Genomic DNA, 21745 nt, shown 5'->3' with positions numbered 1-21745 from the left:
TTTAGCTCTCAACAAATTGATACAATATTCATTAAAATGAAAGCCCTTTTGTTTGCCACGAATATCCGGAAATTAATTGAATTTATGTATATATTTATGCACCTGAAATGAAGTTATTCATTAAATAGCTGCGGTTTTTAATTAAGAGCATACAAAGTTCTCTTCACGAAAAGTTTGTATGCCTCCTGCCTCCAGCCTCCAGCCTCCTGCCTCCCACCTCGTTCTGCGCTGACTCGCTCTGCGGCTTTGTAAGCTGATCCTGTTGGCTGTTTTGCGGTAAGCAGCCCAACAATCTTCGCCTGCTCCTCCCCCTGACTCTGCGCTCCCGCCCCCCTCAGACAGTCTGCCCCTCGCAATGGCAACAAACTAACTCAATCCGTCTGCACACAATGCCGCTAAAAGTGCGAATTGTAAATAGTTTCAGGCATCAGGCTCTGGCTCTGGCTTTGGCTCTGGCTCATGGGCTAGGGATGGACTCAGCGGAAGTGCAGCTGGGCACGAAATCTTATGTATATATACGAATCAAAACGGTGGATTATGCCGCTGGATTACGGACGGATAAGCGCTGCTTTATATGTGGATTTTTAGTTTCTTTGTGTGCAAGATTTCCCTTTAAATCCTTCATTCCCTTTTTATGCTGGTGATGGGACGTGTGATGCTACATTTGTAAAGGAAGGAATCAAAACAGTGGTGTAGAAACTGAATCAACAGAATGGATTCACAGAAATAGATTTCTTCTATATGGGAACTTTTGATTCTCACAGACAATCACGACCTCAACTGGGGCTCTAACCTGGGCTCTCAGCATCATAAGATATTGATGTATGGCTTCCACTTTACATGTGGGCTCTGCGAGCGATGCTTTCCTTTAGATTCACGACCCGGTTGGCCCCATCTCTACCTCTGCCATTCCGGCGCACTGATGTCTCTGTCCCTCGCTGTGCTATGCATGCCATGGCAATGCCTTCCAAGTGCCTTTTTATTTCAATGCGCGAGAGAGTTAACGGCAATGAGAGGCAGCGTTAGTTTGTTGCCTTTCCACCGAGCCCGTGTCGAGCCAGCAAAAGCTCCGTCAATGTGGGTTTCCCCCTTCTCTGTCGCACTGTCTCTGTGTGGGGAGGGAAATTATTTGCAGTCACTTGGGCAGGTTGTTTGACTTGGAGTGCACGATGCCTTCCAGGCCACTTGAAGCCATCGCCATTGCCGTCGTCATCGCTGCCAGTCGACCGCCTGACATTTTGGTCGCTCTGCCTTGACGGTGGTTATTGTGATGCTGTTGTCATCATTACTGTCGCCAGCTTTGCCTAGTGCCCGGGCCCGGGCCCGGGCCTGGGTCTGGGTCCTGGAGGGTCGCGTGGTGCACCATTTTCACATTTGCAGTGCCATTTGCGGTTTGATTTCTTGTGTGCGACCACAGTCACGCCTCCCTGCGTGCACTGCGCTTCCTGCGCTTCCATCTCTTTGTTCCTCTGGGTTCTCTCCTGGGTCCTCCTCTGGGCTCTCCCTTGGGCTCCCTCCCCATTGTTGTCCCTTTGATAGAACTTTTGTGCATTTGGTGTATGCAAATTAATTAGCGACAACGGCACAGGACTCTCGCTTTGAGACATTAAATTGCTTAAGGTGCGTGCCAGCACGTTATGGCCCAATTTTCCAGAATCCTACGCCAGTGCGGCTTTGTGGCATACTTATGGGAGCCAGGGCATTCGAAGTCCTTAATTAACTTTCAAGCATTTGCCAAATGAAGCCTAACTGTTTCGAGAAATTGTTTTGTGGAATGCGAGACCGAGAGGGGAAGCCCATGGGATGATGTGAGCATCCATGTCTGCATTGCACAGCACATTTCTGGCAAATTAAATTCTCGATTGAAAGTTGATTAGCTCCCAGTTCCTCCCTGAAGCCCCACCCGCACCGTTAATTTGATCCCACTTCAGAAATCAATTACGTGGCTTTGTGCTGAGGAAAACCAAAGGAAAATTTGTTTATTTTCTCAGTCACTCCCCCACTGGGACCTCCCCTCCCCAGCCACTTGGATGTGGCGTGCATTTGCATACATTAGGATGCCATTCATTTGGCTCTGCCAGGGCTGGTGGTGCACTTTAAATCGCCATTGACCCACTTCCCTGTGGGGCAGCATGAAAACGGAAACAGAAAACAGCAAACAGCGAACAATTCATTAATTGTTGGAGCGCCAAAAAACGCTGCTGCGTGAAAAACAGCTCAGAGCTGGTATGATTGATTGTGGAATTATTTCAAAGGGGGTGGGCCTCCACTCCACCCCTCTCCACCCACTCCCCACCGCTGTCGCTGGGCGATGGCTTTGCGGCACGTATGCATATTGATGATATATGTGGGGGTGTGACTTATCTGGGAATCGAGAGACCAGGCAAAGACTTTCATCTGGTCGAAGTCGGGAGGAGCCAGCAGCCAGCAGCCAGCCACAGTGGGAGGAAACTGCACTTGCCGGCCTTAAAAGGAAACTTTTAATGTAGCCAGCGAACTCATTAAAATACGCATAAATTAAATACACACAACTTTATGGCACATTCAGGATTTCCTTTTAGCGAGCACTATTGCAGCGTATTTTATAAAAGTTTCATTAATGGTTTCCACTTTATGGTGTTTCATATACATATATTTATAATGCTAAATTCGAATTTGTGTCCATTTCAGATTTCCATTGCCATTGTCGCCCACTTGAAGGCACATTGCCAATGGATGGTTGGGGCGGAAGTCGTTTGCTTTTCAATATACGCATTCTTCCAGAGGGGTATTCTGCCCGAGGTATGTATGTACATATATCCGAGTGTGTCGGGGGGGAGGAGGGGGGTATAACTTTTTGACAATTGATGTGAGCAAATACTTATAGACTCGTCGTACTTCCAGCCAGACAAATTGCTATCGAAAATGGTGCTCTTCTACTCCTGGCAGACTCTCATGCAGACACGGACATGGACACGGAACAAGGCAGCCATTGATACGTCCTTAGCTCCTCCACTCCACTCAGCTCAGCTCAGCTCAACGCATTCGCATTCGCATCCGCATTGCTCTCGCAGTCAATTTTCTTATGTATTTCTTCTTGGATTTTCCTTTTTATTATTTCCCCGTGCTTCTTTTTTTCTGCAAACTCAGGTAAATTCAATTGAATCGAACAGACAGGCGGAGGAGGAGGAGGATGCCTGCCTGGAGGAAGCTGATCTGGTTTGGTCGGAAAAGAGGCGAAAGCTAAGCGCCAAGCATGCCACAATGGCGCTTAATTTTCAACGCTGCAACAAGCGGCTGGTGGTGTGCGAGTGGGGTCCGTTAGTGCTACAGGAGGTGGCTATAAATAATGTCGAGTAGGGGGTGTGTGTGTGTGTGTGTGCGACTCAAGTTAACAAGACTTTTCGCTTTTACTCGAACTTGCAGGCTAACACAATTTCCAAAGCTTTTGTCTTGGCCGGGGACTCAGTTGGTAAGAGACTTCCCAAAGAATCTCGCATAGGGTTCAGGCTTAGAGATTGGCTTATGGCAAAGTAGGATTTGCTCTGCAGCAACGCAGCTGCCACAGAGAGATGTGATGTGATGTGATGTGTGTCGTGTCCTACTCACCAGCCTTGCAGGGATCCATGTCAATGTCTTCGGATACCTTTGGTGTCACTTGCAGGCGCATCAGCTGCTCGATGGTGTACTTGCTGCGGTAGGTGCGTCGATTGTTCCGCAAAAGATTCGGATTTGGATGGGAATGTGCCGCATCCCGGTGCTGCTGTCGATGCTGATGATGCATGGCCCGGAGCTGGTGCTGCTGCTGCTGCTGCTCCGCATCGGAGCCTGATGGGTGATGTGAATGCGAATGTGAATGTGAGTGTGCGGCCGACTGGTCGTGGGCATGCCCCTCGGCGAGTGCAACGTGATCCGTCGACAGGGGCTGCAGCTCGCCACTGGACCGGGTGCTCTTGGCATGCGCCGAGATAAGCACCAGCAGACCCGTGGCCATCAGCAGGGCGAAGTTGGTGCAGCTCATGGCCGTACCGTGCCTCCTACGCATCCACAGCGATTCCACGGCTGCCGGCATGGCTCCTCCTCTGATGTGTTCCCTCTTTTTGTTTTGTTGCTTTTTTAACACAATTTAACGGGCGGCCCGGGGCCTCTTCGCACGTTCTGTGGCTTGTCGCTGAATGGGGGGATCGTTCGGTTGTGCCTATCAGTTTTTTACGTAAAACTTCTGCATTTTCGCTAAGCACGTGCCTGGCCTGCAATTGAAAAATTACCAGAGAATCATTTAAAAAAAACGCAATAATAATGATTTCATTGAGGTTTCCACCAGACTCAATGCAATTTATTTGTATACCCTAGCAGAGGGTATTCGCATTTCACCCAAAAGCATCTCATTCGAATGAGAATAGCTGAATGAATGAATCTGTCTGTTGTTGTATGCAAAACGGTTCCCCAATTTTAATAGTATCTCGCTGAAACATTTCACAATCGAAGCCTAGGCCTCCCAGAGTATGTGTGGCTTCGACCTCGGAGGCAAGAGTTTCTTCTTTCTGTCATTCCACTCTGTTTTCATTTTCCCAAGCTCTCTGAGCCGCTGATAACCCTTTGTCCTATCAAATGACATACAATTTGATGCGATAGAGCTCTCATTGATTTTGTTTGTGCCCTGACCATGAAAGATTTCACGATTTGCTTTTATTTTGCTTTGCAATTAAGCGTGGAATTTTTCACACACATCTGAATGGGTAATTTGAGGCAGAATTTGCATTGGAACATTTCTAGGATTAAACTGTTCGAATGCAGATCGAATGGCTGCCGCATTCCTATTCCCCGATGGTAGTATTCCTCGCTCTGCGCCATCGAGGAGAGCTACTCGTTTGCAATTTGAATACTGAGCGAAGGGGAAATGTCATCAAAGTGGATTCATCTGCTCATTCCAAGCCAGACGCCATGCCATGGCTGCCAGCGGTGCAGCTGTCTGACAATCGAATGCCGAGCAAATTATGCAGCTCCGACCGTGCACATCTCATTCAAATTGAAAGAGATGTATCTGCTGCTGTATCTGTGTATCTGTGTATCTGTTAGTAGGTAGACTCATTTCAGGGCAATCAATGCACACTCGGTGTCTGATTTACATACGAGAGCATTGTATGTTTATGTAAAAATCTCATCTATGTGGAAGATGGAGGACGGAAGAGTGTGTGGATGCACATCTGTGCCGCCTCGGGGCCTCATAAAGGCTGGCAGAAGCTGCCACCAAGCAAAGCATTTAAAACAGAAGAGGTGTAGAATTTCAGCGAAACCATCCGGCAGCTGCGCCACGGAGTCGGGAAGGCGCATAGGTAGGGAGTGAGCAGGCAGGCAGGCATCCAGGTAAATGCTCTGCCATCAACTTAGCACTCAATTAATTTCATGCCGAAGGATGCGAGGGCTGGCAGGCAGGCAGGCAGTCAACCACCCACCCGCCCACCGTTAGAGCCATGCACAATATCGGGTAATTAAAAATCGCTTAGCTCGAACGCAATCCAGGACCAGGCAATTCACGAAACCTTTTCAATTAACTTCAATGCTGGGCCGAAGCCATTGTCATCAGGCTGTTGCTGCTGCTGCCTCAACAATTGTGGCAATTTCATTAAATCATTTCATTTCCGGTGGCACACACACTTACACACTAACACACAAAACAAATCAACGAGTCGGCTGGCTTTTTATGGCAAATTAAGTTGCCTTTTGTGGTGGTGGTGGCTTGGATGGTGGCATTGTTGGGGGGTGGGACACGAGTTAGCCCGTAAGAGGCTACTAACAAATAAAGCCAAACACCCCGCAGACAATTCCACGGGCAATCGTTGGACAAAAGTTTCCGCAGCCAAACAAAGCGGTGGCGGGGCACAGCCCAGACCCAAAGGAGTGCAACATATTTTCTTAATTTCATTTCCTTTAATTTCACTCGGCACAAATTGCGGATCTCTGAGGGAGGCGGCAACGGCAGCAGCAGGACCTCAAGCAGCAGGGCAGCAGTGGGGGGAAGCTGGAAAGGCAAAAGGAAAAGGCAGCAACAGCCATTTCCATAATCCATGGTCGCATAATTACGTATACGCCGCGTGGGGCCAACGAGGAGCAGGAACAGGAACGACAACGATGCTGGGAATGATGATGACGATGCTACTTTCTCATTTAAGCGAAATTAAAAATTCAATTGATAAATTCCAAACTAAATAAGCCCGCGCAAAGAAGCAGAGAGCAAAGAAAAAATAAACTTGAGTGTAATTTCCCATTACAATCCCTGCCCCTTCAGATCTGTTCTTGGGGAGGAAATTGAAAATCATTGAAAAGTATGTTAATTGATTAGAGCTAAAGTTTCCCTCTGTTTGGCTCATTATCAAATGCGTCCTCCTTGAGCCAGCATCTCCCTCTCACTCTCTGTTTGTCTCTCTTATCGCACCCACATGGACTAGATGGAATTATCAGAGCTCTTTGGGTCTGGGTCAATTCGCGGTGCGATCTGCGTTCCCGAAACGTAAACAAATTCATCTACGTAATAGGTAGATGCATAAACAAATAAGATTTCCATTTTATTTACCTACTTATGCTCTTTGGATCCGTTCAAAGTCTGAGAGAGCCTGAGGACATTTGGTTCGGATTTGGATTCGGATTCGGGATTGGAATGGGACTCAGAGTCAGATTTTGCTCGCACTCTGTGCATAAATGAGCAGTTAAAAGCTTTTAAATGTCATTTTCAAATGGCACGCGCCATTTACTTTTAGTTTAATTAGATGAGATAAGTGCGCCAGTCGCGCAGCCAGCAGGATACTCGCATTCCGGCATGAAGGCACACTCCTCCTTGCAGTCAGGGCAGGGCCATCAATCAGGCTTGTCAAGTGCTCGCTTTCCAACTTTCCAACTACAAGAGCTGACAATGACAAGCGTCAAGTAGCTGGGGGAATCGGGAATCGGGAATCGGTCTTCTCGAAACGCGGCAGCTTCCTCCGCCAAGTGAGTGGAAATGAAACTTGGACTAGGCCAAGCGAATCGTTCTCACACCAATTCATCCATCCATCCACCGTTCTATCACCTCCCCTCCCCATCCCCTCCCCTCCGAATCCATTCCATCCATTCATCTCTCATTTCGGCTTTGTCATTTTTAGTGTTTTACAAGAGCAAATCTTGAAACGAAACCCGACCCGGGTGTGCCCCGTGCCCCGTGCCCCGCGCCCCCTCCTTGACTTCTTTGTTTGCCTAATTTTGATTTGCTCCGTCGCATCTGACAGTTGGCATTTGCAGTTGTAAACTACTCGAAAAGTAAGGCTAAAGATATGAATTCAAAGGAATGTTTAGTATCTAAAGAGCAGAACCGATTCAAATGAAGAATATTTGCCAAAACTTAAGCAAGTGCTCCGTTGTCATCTAGATCTGTTGTCCTTTGAGTTGGTTAACTCATTCTGGACACACTTTTCGAGTTTCCTCGCTCTGAGGCTGTCTTTGCATCGAAATGAATGGAACGGGCAAACTTGCAGGAAGGGGCAGCAGATGAAGGATGTAGAAGCGTGCCTCAATTTGGAAACAACTTAATTTCAATTACGAAGGCAGAAGAGGAAAGCAGACCTCTTCCAAAGGCAGGACCAGAGTGAAATGCTGTAATGAATACGATGTTCTGCAGCCTCCATCCGAGAGCCCGGCCGGGCTCTGGTCTGGCAGGAGCCGACTTTTATGCGATTTAAAATGCTTTACAAGCGCAGAATGCAACCAAGGCGAGGCGGCTGGCTGAACTAACAAACAGACAAGCAAACATTGGGACAGACAGATAAAAACACACCGACAGACTGAAAGCAAGACAGGGGCTAAAGGCCAGGACCACGAACAGCCCCAACGGCCAGAACCAGGACGAATCCAAAGCCAACGGGCAAATAATTAAACTTGGCTACCTAGCACCTGTGGCCCTTGTCCAGGGACAGGAGCACCCAACCAAGCAGCCTGCAGCCTCCATCCTCCACGTGACTGCAACTGTAGCCGAGTCGGGATGGGGGCAAATGAGGCAAGGCTTGTAGAAGGAGATGGAGTAGGAGTAGGAGTAGGGGGAACAAGGCGAGTCCTGATTATTTAGCAGCTCGGCATGTGAATGTAAATAAAGTTCAGCCATAAAATACCCCGCAGACAGGTGGGGGGAGCCACTGCCACCCAACCACCCAACTGCCGGGCGTCGCATCCTCATTGCCATAATCTGTAACAGAAACCGGGTGATGCAAATAACCACAGGGCAAGAGGGCAAGAGGGCAACGAGGGCCGAGAGGCCACGAAGAGACCAGGCCAGCGCTGGACAGCCATAGCTATGCCCTGCTCACCGTTCATAAAGAATTTCCGATTTATTTATAAACTTGGCTCGCAGCCTCGATTCCGGCTACCGTATCCCGACGGCCGGCCGCAGCACTAATGTTAAGAAATAATTAATACTAACAACGACAAATGACGACCGGCCTGTGGCCGGTGGCCTGGGAATTGAGAATTGGGACTGGGTGGCAGCGCGGGTGTAGGCCAGAACGTGGTTGGGATGCGCACCTTTGCATCCTGGATACCAGGCTGTTGCCGCTGCCACTGCCGCATCCGCTGCTGAAGCTGTTGATGATGATGCCCCTGTTGTTTCGGGTCATGAATAACAATTGCTGGCAAGCAGCGCCAGCAAAAATATGGCGGCAAAGATTCCTTTTTATGGTGATTGCGTGGGAAAATTGTCGGCAACGACGAGTCCCAGCTCCAGTCCCAGGCCCAGTCCCAGTCCCAGGCCCCAACGCCTGCCAGCCTGGCGATAAAATATGGAAAAGAACGAAAAAAAAAATTTAAGGGAAAACACACACAATGCAAATATGAAAAGCGAGTGAAATCCTTTTAATTTGGCAAATAAAAGTGACGGCAGGGCGACCGTTGTACAAATTTATATGGAAACGCCCCCCGTAGCGCTGACTGGTAGGGGAAGGATGCCGGGACGTGAATAAAGGACGAGGCACAAAGCGAGAGAATTTTGTAAGGGAATTGGCGACTTAACTTCTGGCATGTAAATGCGTGCAAGCGAAAACGATCCGGCGGAGAGAGAGAGAGAGAGTCGGAAAGTGAAAAGTTTGTAGACCAAGTTTAAGTTTGGCCAACTACAAAATGCCAAAACCATGACCGAAGCAATCGAAGCTATTGAATGGTTCAATGGAACTCTTCTGGATGTAGGGCAATTTTTGTGCATATTAACATTTTTCGAATAAAGTCCGATACTTGGGCGGACACCCACGCACACAGCGGGGCTTTTATTTGTGTTCAAAAGAGATGTCTGGCCATGAGTGCTGTTCAAGGGAATAAAAACAGAAATTGAGACTACAAATTTAAGAAAAGAGGGCTGAAAATATGCCATTTCTATGTAAGAATCTGCCTTAAGCGAAGGCAGCATTAATCTTTGTCTCAGCATGGAATCTTCGCTGCTTTGTATTACATTTTGGAGATGAATTAAATATGTATTAGACGCCGCCCCCGATGCGTACAGCCAATTAGTTATCTTTATCATAGAAAGCAATAATTATGGGTATAATAATTACCAGAAGAAATATGACAAAAAGTAAAATGATGTACCCATAAGCTGGTCTGGGGCCGGGACCAAGTAAGTGAAATATAAAATCTGCTTAGACTTTAATTAATTACACATGTTGCAGGGGGAAGAGGGAAGAGGGGAGCAAGACAGGACTCAGCCAAGTGGAAGCGCACTTGTGTGGCACTCACACATGTACACATGTACACTGTGGCACTCACACACACGCGTACAGACAAGCACTTGCGACATATCATTAACTTTGCTTTATGGCAACAGAAATTGGGGGAGGGAAAAAATTCAAAGCGCTGGAACAGTGGCAGGCTCGGCAAAAGATGAAGTAAAAATACGAAAAGAAATACTCGTAACTCGTGGAGTTTGGGACGATGTTTGGGGGCGTGGAGTGTCTCTGCCGAGGACGTGGATGCTACGATGCTTGTTAGAGGCACGGCGACAGCTGTAGCGCCTACACAAGACACCAAGGCGGCTACCCCTGCACCTTCCTAACTGCCTACAGATATAGAGACCGGGACTGGGACTCCAATATCCATAAAATAACTCAAATCTTACAAACGATTTGCTGTATCGTGTGCCACCGGACGGCCACCTTTGAGGTTGTTATGCCTTCACCTGATATTAACTGCATTTATCTTCGGTCACCAGACACTGAGAGCCACACAGCTTTTTCCGTATGAGTTTTGTCAGAACTTAATTCGCTTTTAATTTTTGTCCTGCTACGACAGCAAAAAATGCGAAAAATTCAACATTTCCAGGACAAAAATACAGGGAGAATAGACCCCCCGACAAAAAAAATAAAAAATAAAAAGAAATCCAGCAAAAATTTGTTAAGCGCCATCCGACTGAAGTGCGTGTGGAGACGGGGAGACAGAGAGAGTAAAAGAGAACAGAGAAAAAGGAAAAAGGAAAATAATAAGAAAAGGAAAGGAAGGGAAAGGGAAAGGGAACGAAGGGAAGGAAAAATCAAAATGAATTCTATTCAAAGCTTGGCTCTGGCAGAAAATATGAAATGAAATGTTGTCGCTGGGGAAGAGAGAAGCACGAGTATTGTAGGGGGCGAGAATTATTGTTAAGAAATGCATACGCGGGCAATTTTTATTCCTTTCTGCTGTCCTTGTCCTCCTGGGAGGAGGAGGAGATGGAGAAGGGTGTCAGGAGCGAGATCTGGTCGGGGAACTGTCGGGGCCATCCGCACTGCTTAAACACGAAATGCTTAATGGCCAAGTTGCCACAAAATGTTTGCCAGTTGAGGGGACAGACAAGGGCAGCAGTGAAGCCCAGTGAAGCAAAAATGAAATGCGTTTTCTAGCTCCCAATGCTCCTTTTTCCCCACCGCTCCTCCGTTCGTCCGGGTGGGAGGGGATGGGTGGGTTTATTGGAGCGTGAGCAACCTGGGCAACAATATCAATGAGCGTCTTTTGTTCAGAGTCGTCTCCCAACCATTGCCCTGCATCAGCCAACCCTCCCGCTGACAATTGTTCGGCAGCGGAAGTTGATATTCTGGCAAAACGGAAGTGTTGAGGCGTCTCGGAGAGAGAGAGAGAGAGAGGGCCGAAGGGCCGCCCCCGCAAACATTTTGAATTTCATATTTTCCATTTCACTTTGCCTCTCTTTTCTTTCCCCGTCACGCATAAATTTCCATCTAGCATGGACAGACAAAATGCGGAGCATATGAAAAAGTTTTGCAACAATCTGGAAGACGACATTCCTGAAGAAGTCCCGAAGAAGGAACCAGTGCAGGGCCCTGCAGACCCAGACCCAGAGCCAAAGCCAGGCCCAGAGCCAATTAAGTCTAATGCGCGGACGTGCAGGCTGCCTTTTGGGCCTCCAGCTTACCTTTAATTGCCGGTGCCCCGGGCATACGGCAGAGGCCAGACGCCAGACGCCAGACAGACCACAAATGCGGATCGTTGACCAAAAAAAGCAAAGGAGAGAGAAACACAATGAATAAAAGGCCCGCGCGATCAGGCAGGCAAGACTGGGGCACTGTGGGGCTGGGGAACTGTGGAACTGGGGTCTGCCATCGAGTTCGTTGCTACCGAGAGGAATCTGGCTCTACTATTTCGCATCATCGTGGCCGTTGCTCGGAGATCATGGGCACCTTGACTCCGGCTGGTTCCGTATTGCAGTAGGCTACACCGAAACACATACTGTGTACAAGCACATAATCGTAAAACAAAGCAAAATCGACAAAAAAATAAAATTAAATATAACATTCTATTTTAATTATGCCGGCGGCCTTTAGATTGGCAATTGACGATCATCTGCGTTGAGATTTATTTGTTTTTTTGTTTTTTGTTTTTACTTTTGCGATGTGTGAAATGAAAAGCGGAAAACTGGAAACCGCACAGCGTCGCCAGACATATGTATGTAGATAGAAGGAAGCGTAAGACGCAAAACACCCACCAAGACGGGGAGCAGTGGCACTTGAGGAAGAGGCAATGATACTGGCGGCGGCAGTGCACACAATCAGAGGCAGAGGCAGAGACAGAAGCAGAGGCAAGTCAGCGCGCCGCGTGCCGCTTGTTATTTATAGCCATTGAATGCTGCGCTTCTATCAGCAACAGACCAACAGAGCAACAGGGGCAGAGGAGGCAACAGCGGCGTGTTCATTTGTTGTCTGCTCAAGCATACGAGCCTTGTACATGTCCACATGTACATACATATACTCGTATAATGCAAAAACAAAACCCACAACTGATAACACACTTAAATGCACACAACGATTATAATCGAATTAGAATCGAGTGCGAAGATCGCGACTAAGTGACTCTCGAAGAGACAGCACCGATTAAGCGGAGTGATTAGCGTGGCAGCCACGAGGTGTTCAACAGTCCAATCAAAAATCACACATACTCGAAATACACTTGTTGAATAAACTGAATTCCTAATCCCATTAGAATTATTGCCATTAAGTTTTTATCAATTAATCAATTCCATAAACACATCCATGACTTCCGGTTACACAAACACTCACTTCAGAACCAAAGAGATTTATCCTTTTGGCCTTTGCTGCAGATATTTTTGTGTTCTGCCATTTGTTGCAAACAAGTTTGTTGCCAATATTCTTTCGTTTTCAATATTCTTTTACCGCCACTGCGAAAACCATGTCCGTTCACTGCCGAAGTTTTTCGCGTTTTGAACGTAAACAGTAGGGATGTGGAATATATACATATATATAAACACAGCATCTTGCCAGAATAGCACACCAAAGGGGGTGTAAATTTGAAATTCGGTTTGGCGCGCTTTCTGTTTCTTCCGTTCAAATAATAATAATAAAAACATACTTTTTGGGAAAATTGAATTTGTTGGTTAATTTTACCAACAATGCCCACTGGTTATTCTTATAATTGAATTAGTATTTTAATAAATATAGTTACTTTTAAAGTTTCTTATTTTTCACTCGTTTGCATTTCAAGCGCATGGTATAGCTATATTAGGTATATTATATTTCAGTGTTGAACAGTGTTCGATGAAAAATACCGATAAAGCACAAAAATACTGATGGTTTTTGCATAAAAACATAAAAAACATAAAACATACTTATCGTCTGTTATGTTTATCGTTGTCCATTATTTAAAGTTGTTCATCTCGTTGTTTGTTTTTTCGTTTTTTACGGTATAAAATGGTATATTTTATCAATCTATTAAATTTAATATATAAAGGTATATTTAAGAACAAAGGATATAGAAACATCCATTCGCAGGTTTTTTGAATTTCGCTCTCTCAAATCGTACTTCCGTGCACAATTTATTTTAATGATTTTCGCTCATTCACTTTCAAACAATTTCTCTTTGGCGCTCAAGTTTGGTGGCACTTGCTCTATTTTGGTTGAAACCGTGTTTTTGTCAAAATACAATACATGCAAGTACTTGAAAGTATTTAATACTGATCAAAATTGATTCATCAATCGTATAAAACTATATGGGCAAAACTGAGAGATCTATATAGCTAATAATATTCGACGGAATATCAAAAACGAGGAATATGTAAAATAGAACTTGAATTCGTCAGTATATGTACGATATATTTTGAAAATTATGCGGTATATTTCAATATATTTCTGAGGTATATCTGATTCATAAATCCGCTGTCACATTATTTATCACTATATTGGAAAGAAAATAAAAATAAAATATTTGTGAAATAATAAAATGACTCAGATATGCGAGACAACCAACTGCGGCAAGGAGGCGACTCTGCAATGCCCCAGCTGCCTCAAGCTGGGCATCAAGGGGTCCTTCTTCTGTTCCCAGGCCTGCTTCAAGGGTTTCTGGAAGGAACATAAGGCTATTCACGCTTTGGCAGGTACGTTATGAAATATCGTTTAGTATCAGTCCGCGTCTTAAACTTCGTATAATTTCGTATCAAAATGAATAAAATATTTGAAATATTTAAATTAGGTGGGGCACAGAAGACCCCCGCCGAGAACGGGGCTTACAACCCCTGGCCACAGTTCAAATACACCGGCAAGCTGCGTCCGTTCGAGCAGACCCCCAAGCGCGCAGTGCCACTGACCATTCAACGTCCGGACTATGCTGATCACGTAGATGGACGGTCGCTCTCGGAGGAAGCCCTGCGAGGCACAACCATCAAGGTGCTAGACGATGAAGAAATTGAGGCCATGCGCGTGGCAGGCCGCCTGGGAAGAGAATGCCTGGACGAGGGGGCCAAGGCTGTGGAGGTGGGCATCACCACAGACGAGCTGGATCGCCTGGTGCACGAGGCAGCCATTGAGCGCGACTGCTATCCATCGCCCCTGAACTACTACAACTTTCCCAAATCGTGCTGCACCTCCGTTAACGAGGTGATTTGCCATGGCATACCGGACAAGCGGCCCCTGGAGGACGGAGATCTGTGCAATATCGACGTTACGGTGTTCCATCATGGGTTCCATGGAGATCTGAACGAGACATTCTTTGTCGGAAATGTCTCGGAGAAGCACAAGAAGCTGGTGCAGGTCACCCACGAGGCCCTGACCAAGGCAATCGAGCTTGTGCGTCCGGGCGTCAAGTATCGCGAAATTGGCAACGTTATCCAGAAGTATGTGACCCCACATGGATTCAGCGTGGTTCGTAGCTACTGCGGCCACGGCATACATCGCGTCTTCCATACAGCCCCCAACGTACCGCACTATGCTAGTAAGATCAGATGCTATTATCAACCAGATGGTATACGAACTTGATCCTTTTTTGTTTTGTAGAAAACTCGGCTGTCGGCGTCATGGCCCCTGGACATTGCTTCACCATTGAGCCCATGATTTCCATGGGTGTGCGCGACGCCAAGAGCTGGCCTGATGACTGGACTGCCGTCACCGGCGATGGCCAATACTCGGCCCAGTTTGAGCAAACTCTTTTAGTGACTAACAATGGCTGTGAGATCCTGACGAAGCGTCGCGAAAACAACGGCCAGCCTTGGTTCATGGACAAGATGTAAAAAGATCGTGCCAAGCCACTGCCAATTTAAACAAAAAAAATCTCATTTTTTGTGGTTTTCACGAAGCTTTAATTTTTACAATAAAATCTACAGTTTCTAAACTCTCCAACGCCTCCAACTTTACTTCTCGAGTGGTGCATAATTGAGCAGCTTCTCAATCAGATCGACGTGTCCGAGCAACATGCGTCGGCAGCAGTAGCGCTTCAGGCCCAAGGCGTCCAAGGCATCGCTGCAATAAGTGCGTAGGTGGAATTAGATACAGAAAAGGACCCGCGTCGCGAACGAGACTCCACTGGTGGTGCCTGACTTACCCTTCGGTGTACTCCGCCTGCAGCAGACCCAGATACGACTCCCACTTGTTGCCAATGACTTTGCCACAAGTGAAGCAACGAATTGGAATAATCATTTTGTCTTTTTCGCTTTGTTTTCGCCGAATTACCGAATTTAAACAAAAAAAATTGCACGCGAGCGGATTCCGAAATGTGTTTTTAGCAGTGTGACCGTGGTCTATTGGTTCAAATACACCCTCAGAAATATACGGTCTCATTTTCGAGATATACCGTAAATATACCGAGAAGAAACCGATAAGCCGATAAACCAATAACCCACTTAAACCGCCTTTATTTAAATGGGATAGCATCTTAAACTAACCATAGAGTATATAGATGTGCCAGTTATACAACGAACCTTTCCCACATCGAACAGAGATAACTGAATCCCAGGGCGCAGCCAGCCTAGCAATGCGTTGCATCGGTTAGTATAACACACAAACAATATGTTCTCATAAATATATTTGATTGTGTGTTTTTGTTTTCTGTTGTAGGTCTGTTGTATGTATAGCTTTTGATTAAATTTACCTCCAAGAAATTCGTTTACATAATACATTCTTTTCAATAGATACAGATACATACCACACCAACAAAATGAATTCGGAATCAATTTGAATAAATTAATGATTATATTTATTTAACTACCGACTGCTCGCTATATGAATGCATTTATACAAATGAGTGTGTAGAATAAATATTGGAACAGCGTCGAAGACTATGCCATAACGACAAAAACAACTATATACTGCTGGCATTGTGATTCTCGCCGGCAACTTCTACGGAGGTGGAGACCTCAAATAAATCTTTGGCTGACTCTACCTCGCTGTCGGTCGTTCCCAGATTGTGGACATCCTCCACCGTGCCTTTCTTCAGATCATCCGATCGTTTTTGGAGGCGCTGTACAAGGGAAAATATTACGAATGTTTAGTAATTAGTTCATTGAGATATTCCGGGACTTTCTTACCGATTCGGACGCAGCCTCCTCGTCTGGCACAAAGATGCGCAGTGGCGTGTTGCTGCCCAGCTGTTGCTGCACTAGTCGCTGATGCTCCTCGAACGCAGTTGCAGCCGGGTCTTGGGGAGGCTGCGGGTGATGTTGGACAGGCTGTTGGAGCTGCTGATGTTGCTGCTGCAGTTGCAACAGCTGCAACTGTTGCTGCTGCTGTTGGTGCTGCAAGTGCTGCTCCTCGGCCTGGGCTTTCAGCTCTTCGAACTGCAGCTGCTGCTGATGCTGGGCATGTGATTGTGCCCTCAGCTCCTCCAGATGCTGCTGTTGCTGCTGCTGGGCATGAGCCTGTGTCCTCAGCTCCTCCAGATGCTGCTGTTGTTGCTGCTGTTGCTCCTGCTGCCGCTGAGCATGGGCCCTCAGTTCCTCCAGATGAAACTGCTGTTGCTGCTGCTGTTCCAGCGCTTGGGCCTTGAGCTCATCGAGGTGATATTGCTGCTGCTTTTGCAACTCCAGGGCTGCGTGCTCGGTCTCAAGCTGCTGACGGCGGGCCTCCTCCTCTGCATAGGCCTGGAGCAATTGCGAGGAATCATGCGCATGGCCGTAGTAGTTGGACACCACAAAGCCTCCCTCCGGAGCCGTGGAAGCCACCGCCGAGGCCACATTAGGCAAATGGAAGGAAGCCGTCTCGTAGGCACTTTCCACAGGCTCACCCAGAGCCGGGGCAGCAATCAGAGCTGCGTATTGTGGCGCCGAGTCCAGCACGGGATGAATATTGTGATGCGGGTCCTTGGCTGCCTGCAGAATCTGTCCATTGCTTGCCACCTCTTGAGTCAGATCCGCGTTCACATAGCCAGTCTCGAGCACATGCTCCGCGCTGGGCTTGAAGAGCTGTTGCTTGTGCTGGGAGTACAGCTGATTCGACTGGGTCACCAGATAGGTGGGATTGTAGATGGGAATGTGGGCGGCGGAAATGGAGGCGGCTAGGAACGGTTGCAACTGCTGGGTCTGCTGGGCGTACTGGATGGGGTAGATCTCCGGAGCCGTCTGAGCGGCCGCCTGGGCGCCCACAATCTGCACCAGTGGCTGGGCGGGCAGATGGTTGTTCTGGACATCAGATGGCAGAGGCTTGTTGTTGCTCGGGGTATTGAAGGTCTCAGTGGCGGGGCGAATCTTTGAGGTGGGCAGCGAGGGATCTGGATCTGGGGCAAAGAGTTTCTGCGAGCCCGAAATGGGATCGCGGATTGTTTGGTCATTTGTTTCATCCTCATGCACATTGTAACCCGGTGCCAGGTATGTCTGTGGGCGTGCGGAGGCGGATGTGGGCGGGGACTGGGAAGTGTGCTGTGGGGGAAGGTAAGCGGTGGCAAAATGGCCGCCATCGTCCAGCTCCAAGTGATTGTCGTGCACGGCCAGATTCGGTGCGGGTACCGTGTAAATGGGTGCAAAGTGCTCAGTGTTGAAGTTGTTGTGCGTGTCCAGCTGTTGGGGGATTTGGCATGTACATATGTATATGGCATGTGCAGTGGATGCTTGTGTCTGTGTCGTATATCAATCAAATCCCCAAAAGCAGGCATAGAAAAGCAGGCCAGGCCATTCGATTCCTGCTTTTGGAGCTGTGTTCTTCTCAACTTACCGGCAAATTCTGCAGCTCGCTGTAAGACACAGCCGTGGGTTTTTCAAACTTGAAAGGTTTGTCGTATCCGAAGGTTGGCTTCGTCTTGGGCTTCGAGTTGTTCAGCTTGATCTTGAGGGGCTTGCGCACTGCACTGGCGGGCTTCAGGTAGACGGGAGCGCTTATTTTGATAGGTCGAGGTCCTCGAAGATGCTGATGCTGGTGCTGATGCTGTGGCACGTGCAGGAGGTGGGGATGACCATGCAGGTGGGCGTGCGAATGGGGGTGCTGCAAGACATGTGGATGGACTGCATGGGCGTGGGCCAAGTGCTGGTGGGCCGCATGTGTGTGTGCGTGACCAGGACGACCCTTGAGGACTAGTGGCACGGGCTGATCGCTGCGTATCTGGACGACCAGTGTGCGCTGCTTTCCAGGTGCGCCCCCTGCACCCGCTCCAGCCGCAGGACGGGACAACTGGTTGGCGCTTTTTGGCGGCCAATTGCCATAGACGAGGGGACGCTGCCTGCCACTGTGCGGCGACTGCGGCTCACAATTGGCCAGCGTCAAGAGGAGCGCAAGGAGAATGAAAGGCTGGATGGATTGATGGATAAATGGATGGTAGTGAAAATGTCAAATATCATTAAATCAACAAAACTTAATTATTTTACGAGTGCATCGAACAAAAACATTAAAAGAAATGAAAACTTTCTAAGCTTCACCACGGAGGGGAACCGGAGGGAGGGCCGTATAATCGTTGGACAGCAACAAAAAAAAAACAACAAACAAAAAAACTGTAATGGCCTTAATTTGAACAAATTGGCGGTTTTCTAAAATTTTATCACGTCGCCTGCCGCTTACTACTTAACCAAAAGCTGCTTAAGCAAACGAGCCATCAGAGTATTTTCATTTATATACCTGAGTAGTAATATTTATATCTGTACATACACACATGTGTGTCTATGCCATAATATAGTTTCCATTTTCCCCGATTCGTTGCCTGATTAGACTTTCAATTCGCATTGCCGTAGAATGAAAGTGAAAAGTCGAATATTGATATGTCTTGGTTCTGTAATTGTTACGGCGATGTTTTTAATGGCTTAGCGATGGGTATATAAGGCTTGGTAATTGGGATCGAAGTGGCAATTGAATTTGGAAATATGAACAAGTTCTGAAGGCCCTGTGGGTCCAAGAAACTATTTATTGACTGAAGCATAGCACAGTTAAGATACCCTCTAATCAAATCATATTAACCTCATTCCCAGAAAAGGTACTCGCCCATGATAATTCTCTATAAAATGAACTTCGTTTCTGCTTGGTTACTTTTCGGTCGTCGTGCTCCATCAAAGTGGAAGTCGGTAATTTGGTGGCAGCCATGGGATATAACAATTTCACTTGACCAGTCCCGCTACTGGGGAAGGAGCAGACGGGGTAGAAGGTGAAGGAGGAGTAGGAGGAGGCAATGACAATGACAATGTTGTGTGCCGTTAGCCAGACGTCAATCAACGGGTGAAATGCCTAACCGCGTCCAATACTCGCATATGTGTGGTTATTGATTACGTGCTGCGTTTGCTTAATCGCAAACAGAGACGGACTGAGACGCGGACAGTGTGGCTGGGACAGAGACAGCGATAGAGGCAGGCGCAATTGGGACCAAATTGTTGCCTTATTGTTTATCGAGTGGTTGGTTAGTTTGTCGCCTTTACAATATGCATAATAATATGCAAATGCATGCTGCAGGCCTGGCTGGTGAATGAACTGCCGCCAGGAGACGGATGCAGAGATTGCTAACCGCACCGCGCTTGAATGAAAGTCAAAATATTGACACTGGAATGCACTTAATTTCGTGTTTCCTTGGGCTCGGCCCGGCTGGGACATTGAACCTGAATAAAGGATTGGCCCGTTAGGCACAAACGGAACTATTGATCGGCAGCCTGTCTGTCACCAGCAGCGCTGTGGCACCGCGTCCATAAACAACAGTTTGGCTAACCCAAATTGCAACTTGAATTGCAACTTTTATTTTAGCGGTAAGCATTTTATTTTCAAGCCCGCTGCACATTGAGGCAAAGTCAGGCAAGCAGTGAATGTAATTGGTGCACGTAAAGCGATCCATTGTCTAGAGCTCTATCTCTAGCTTGTTGCGGCAAGTGCAACTGCAACTGCAACTGCCACTGCCAGTGGCACAGCGAAACCTGGTGCATCAACTGCTCTCATTGCAAATGAAAGTACGCCATTTGCCGGCCACACCACAATTTGTCAAATATTCAATTCAATTGAAGATGCGGCGGCATTGTCTGGTAATTGGATTTCAAGGTGAAGGTGAATGTGAATGTGGGGTTGCTGATGAATGTCGATCAAATGAGAGTCTTTGCACGCTGTGTGATCAAAGCAGAGCGAAGTAGATTTGCCATTCAAATGATGTACATTCAATCTTACAATATTATTGTGCACAGTGAGAGATTTTTTTAATTATCGCTAATTGCGGACAACAAACTCGAGATCACTGCGTGCGATTCACTTACCCTCATCTTGGTTTGGGTTTGTAGAGATTTTCGTCGGTTTGTCGGAAGGTGTTGAGGATGATGTTGTTGCCGTTGTTGTAGAAAGCTCTGGGCAATAGTTGACTGACCTTTGGCTGCTTCTAAGCCTCAAGCAGCAAGTAGATGAAGATCAAAATGACAATTAAGTATATAATCACATCAATTAACTTCATGTCAGCGTCCGCCGCAGCGCTTTCTTCAGTAGCAATTGCACGCACAGAATTTCTGATATACGTATGTATGGTATGTACTCGGAGCCAGATACGGCGACGTCTGCACTTGTTCAAGTCGCGAAGACAACTGACTCGGAGTCGGCAGCAGAGTCCGGACAAAAACCATGTGCTGGGCCACTAGCTGACGATCCATCCACTGGAAGCCCACGTAGCGTCGTCCCATTGGAAATGCGCACCGCAAAGAAAGTGGTCGGATTTTTCGAGCGTCTTCGTCTGCACCGCTGCCGGCGCAGAAAACTTGTTTGCGCTGATGGCCTGGGCCAGGCTTAGCACGCGACCAACGAGCCACATGAATTGGCCAGCAAGTGGCCAAGATTGCTGCCACTCATTTAAGCCGCAGTGGAAGCGCAAACGAAAGTGTTTTGCCACCGACTGTTCTTGGAAAGCGCAAGAAAGAAACGGCACGCAGCGCGGAGAGGTGGAAAAACAAAAGACTTAGGCAACGAACTCGTTGTCTCTCAGCAGTTGCTCTTTGCCTTAAAAAGCAATGCGGACCAGGCGCACATGAGCAGAAGAAGGCTTCGGTGTAGCCAATGCACTGCCCGTCACCTGTTGCCACTGTGCCACCAAACAGGAGCAAAGCCAGAGATTGACATTACGAAATGTGACAGCCACAGTGGGCATTGACAGTATGGGTGTCTATAATCGTTAGTCTCCCTTGGGGAACCTACAAGAGAATAGAATCTACTACTAGGTCTATCAATATGTTTTTTAACGGGTAATCAAAAGTATTTAATCAGCTCTTGCTGTCGATGGGCGCCCTCCTAGTTACACAAGGCCCCTTGATAATGATAATGAGCCCTCAACCAGACGCTTATGAAACATACCCGGGCGTAATTGGTCGGATTTTATGCAGGGCGCGACCGCCAATTTCTAAACCCAATTGGTCATTGGAATTTAACAGCGCTCGCCCTGCCATATGTGGGTCAAAATGGTCTCTTGGGCAGCCCAAACTGTGGGCCATAACTCAAAATTTCACTTTTCATAAGGCTGTGATTGCGATTTTTGGTTACATCGTTTGCTTGTTTTTTTTTTTCGTCTGTATTTATATTTTATTTTGAAATATTATTTTTAACAAGGTTTTTTAAACATTAAC

General features: G+C 47.2%; 4 protein-coding genes across 6 annotated transcripts in view; 1 reads left to right on the top strand and 3 right to left on the bottom strand.

Annotated features, from left to right (window-relative positions):
• tok (tolloid-like protein 1 tolkin) overlaps positions 1 to 12716 on the bottom strand; it is a 28070-nt gene extending 15354 nt beyond the window's left edge. For both annotated transcript variants that reach the window (XM_015183241.2, XM_033377937.1), the window contains exons 1-2: positions 12531 to 12716; positions 3589 to 4229 (exon numbers count right to left, since the gene is read on the bottom strand). In XM_015183241.2, coding sequence (XP_015038727.2) covers positions 3589 to 4051 — 463 coding nt within the window. In that variant the 5' untranslated portion in view covers positions 4052 to 4229; positions 12531 to 12716. The remainder of the gene's footprint in view (positions 1 to 3588; positions 4230 to 12530) is intronic.
• A 911-nt stretch (positions 12717 to 13627) lies between these two features.
• On the top strand, positions 13628 to 15093 carry LOC4800440 (methionine aminopeptidase 1). The gene is made up of 3 exons (XM_001357679.4): positions 13628 to 13861; positions 13957 to 14694; positions 14757 to 15093. Exons 1-3 carry the CDS (start codon positions 13708 to 13710, stop codon positions 14987 to 14989), a joined length of 1125 nt encoding a protein of 374 aa, XP_001357716.2. The 5' UTR covers positions 13628 to 13707; the 3' UTR covers positions 14990 to 15093.
• Positions 15030 to 15515, bottom strand: Polr2L (DNA-directed RNA polymerases I, II, and III subunit Rpb10). The gene is made up of 2 exons (XM_001357680.4): positions 15301 to 15515; positions 15030 to 15218 (listed from the first exon to the last, which is right to left on the bottom strand). The coding sequence occupies exons 1-2, from the start codon at positions 15393 to 15395 to the stop codon at positions 15110 to 15112; spliced, it is 204 nt and encodes a 67-aa protein (XP_001357717.1). The 5' UTR covers positions 15396 to 15515; the 3' UTR covers positions 15030 to 15109.
• Positions 15516 to 15928: 413 nt separating this feature from the next.
• On the bottom strand, positions 15929 to 21252 carry LOC4800442 (putative uncharacterized protein DDB_G0271606). Of its 2 annotated transcripts, none has more exons than XM_015183028.2 (4): positions 20399 to 21252; positions 17901 to 18470; positions 16283 to 17482; positions 15929 to 16215 (listed from the first exon to the last, which is right to left on the bottom strand). In XM_015183028.2, exons 1-4 carry the CDS (start codon positions 20402 to 20404, stop codon positions 16057 to 16059), a joined length of 1935 nt encoding a protein of 644 aa, XP_015038514.2. In that variant the 5' UTR covers positions 20405 to 21252; the 3' UTR covers positions 15929 to 16056. The 2 variants fall into 2 exon arrangements, with proteins under 2 accessions (XP_015038514.2, XP_001357718.3); XM_001357681.4 differs by having other exon boundaries at positions 16283 to 17746; positions 20399 to 21245.
• Positions 21253 to 21745: the final 493 nt, after the last annotated feature.

The sequence above is a fragment of the Drosophila pseudoobscura genome, chromosome 2 (assembly GCF_009870125.1).
Source record: "Drosophila pseudoobscura strain MV-25-SWS-2005 chromosome 2, UCI_Dpse_MV25, whole genome shotgun sequence".
NCBI classification, from domain to species: domain Eukaryota; kingdom Metazoa; phylum Arthropoda; class Insecta; order Diptera; family Drosophilidae; genus Drosophila; species Drosophila pseudoobscura.
This window is presented reverse-complemented; position numbering and strand designations above follow the sequence as displayed.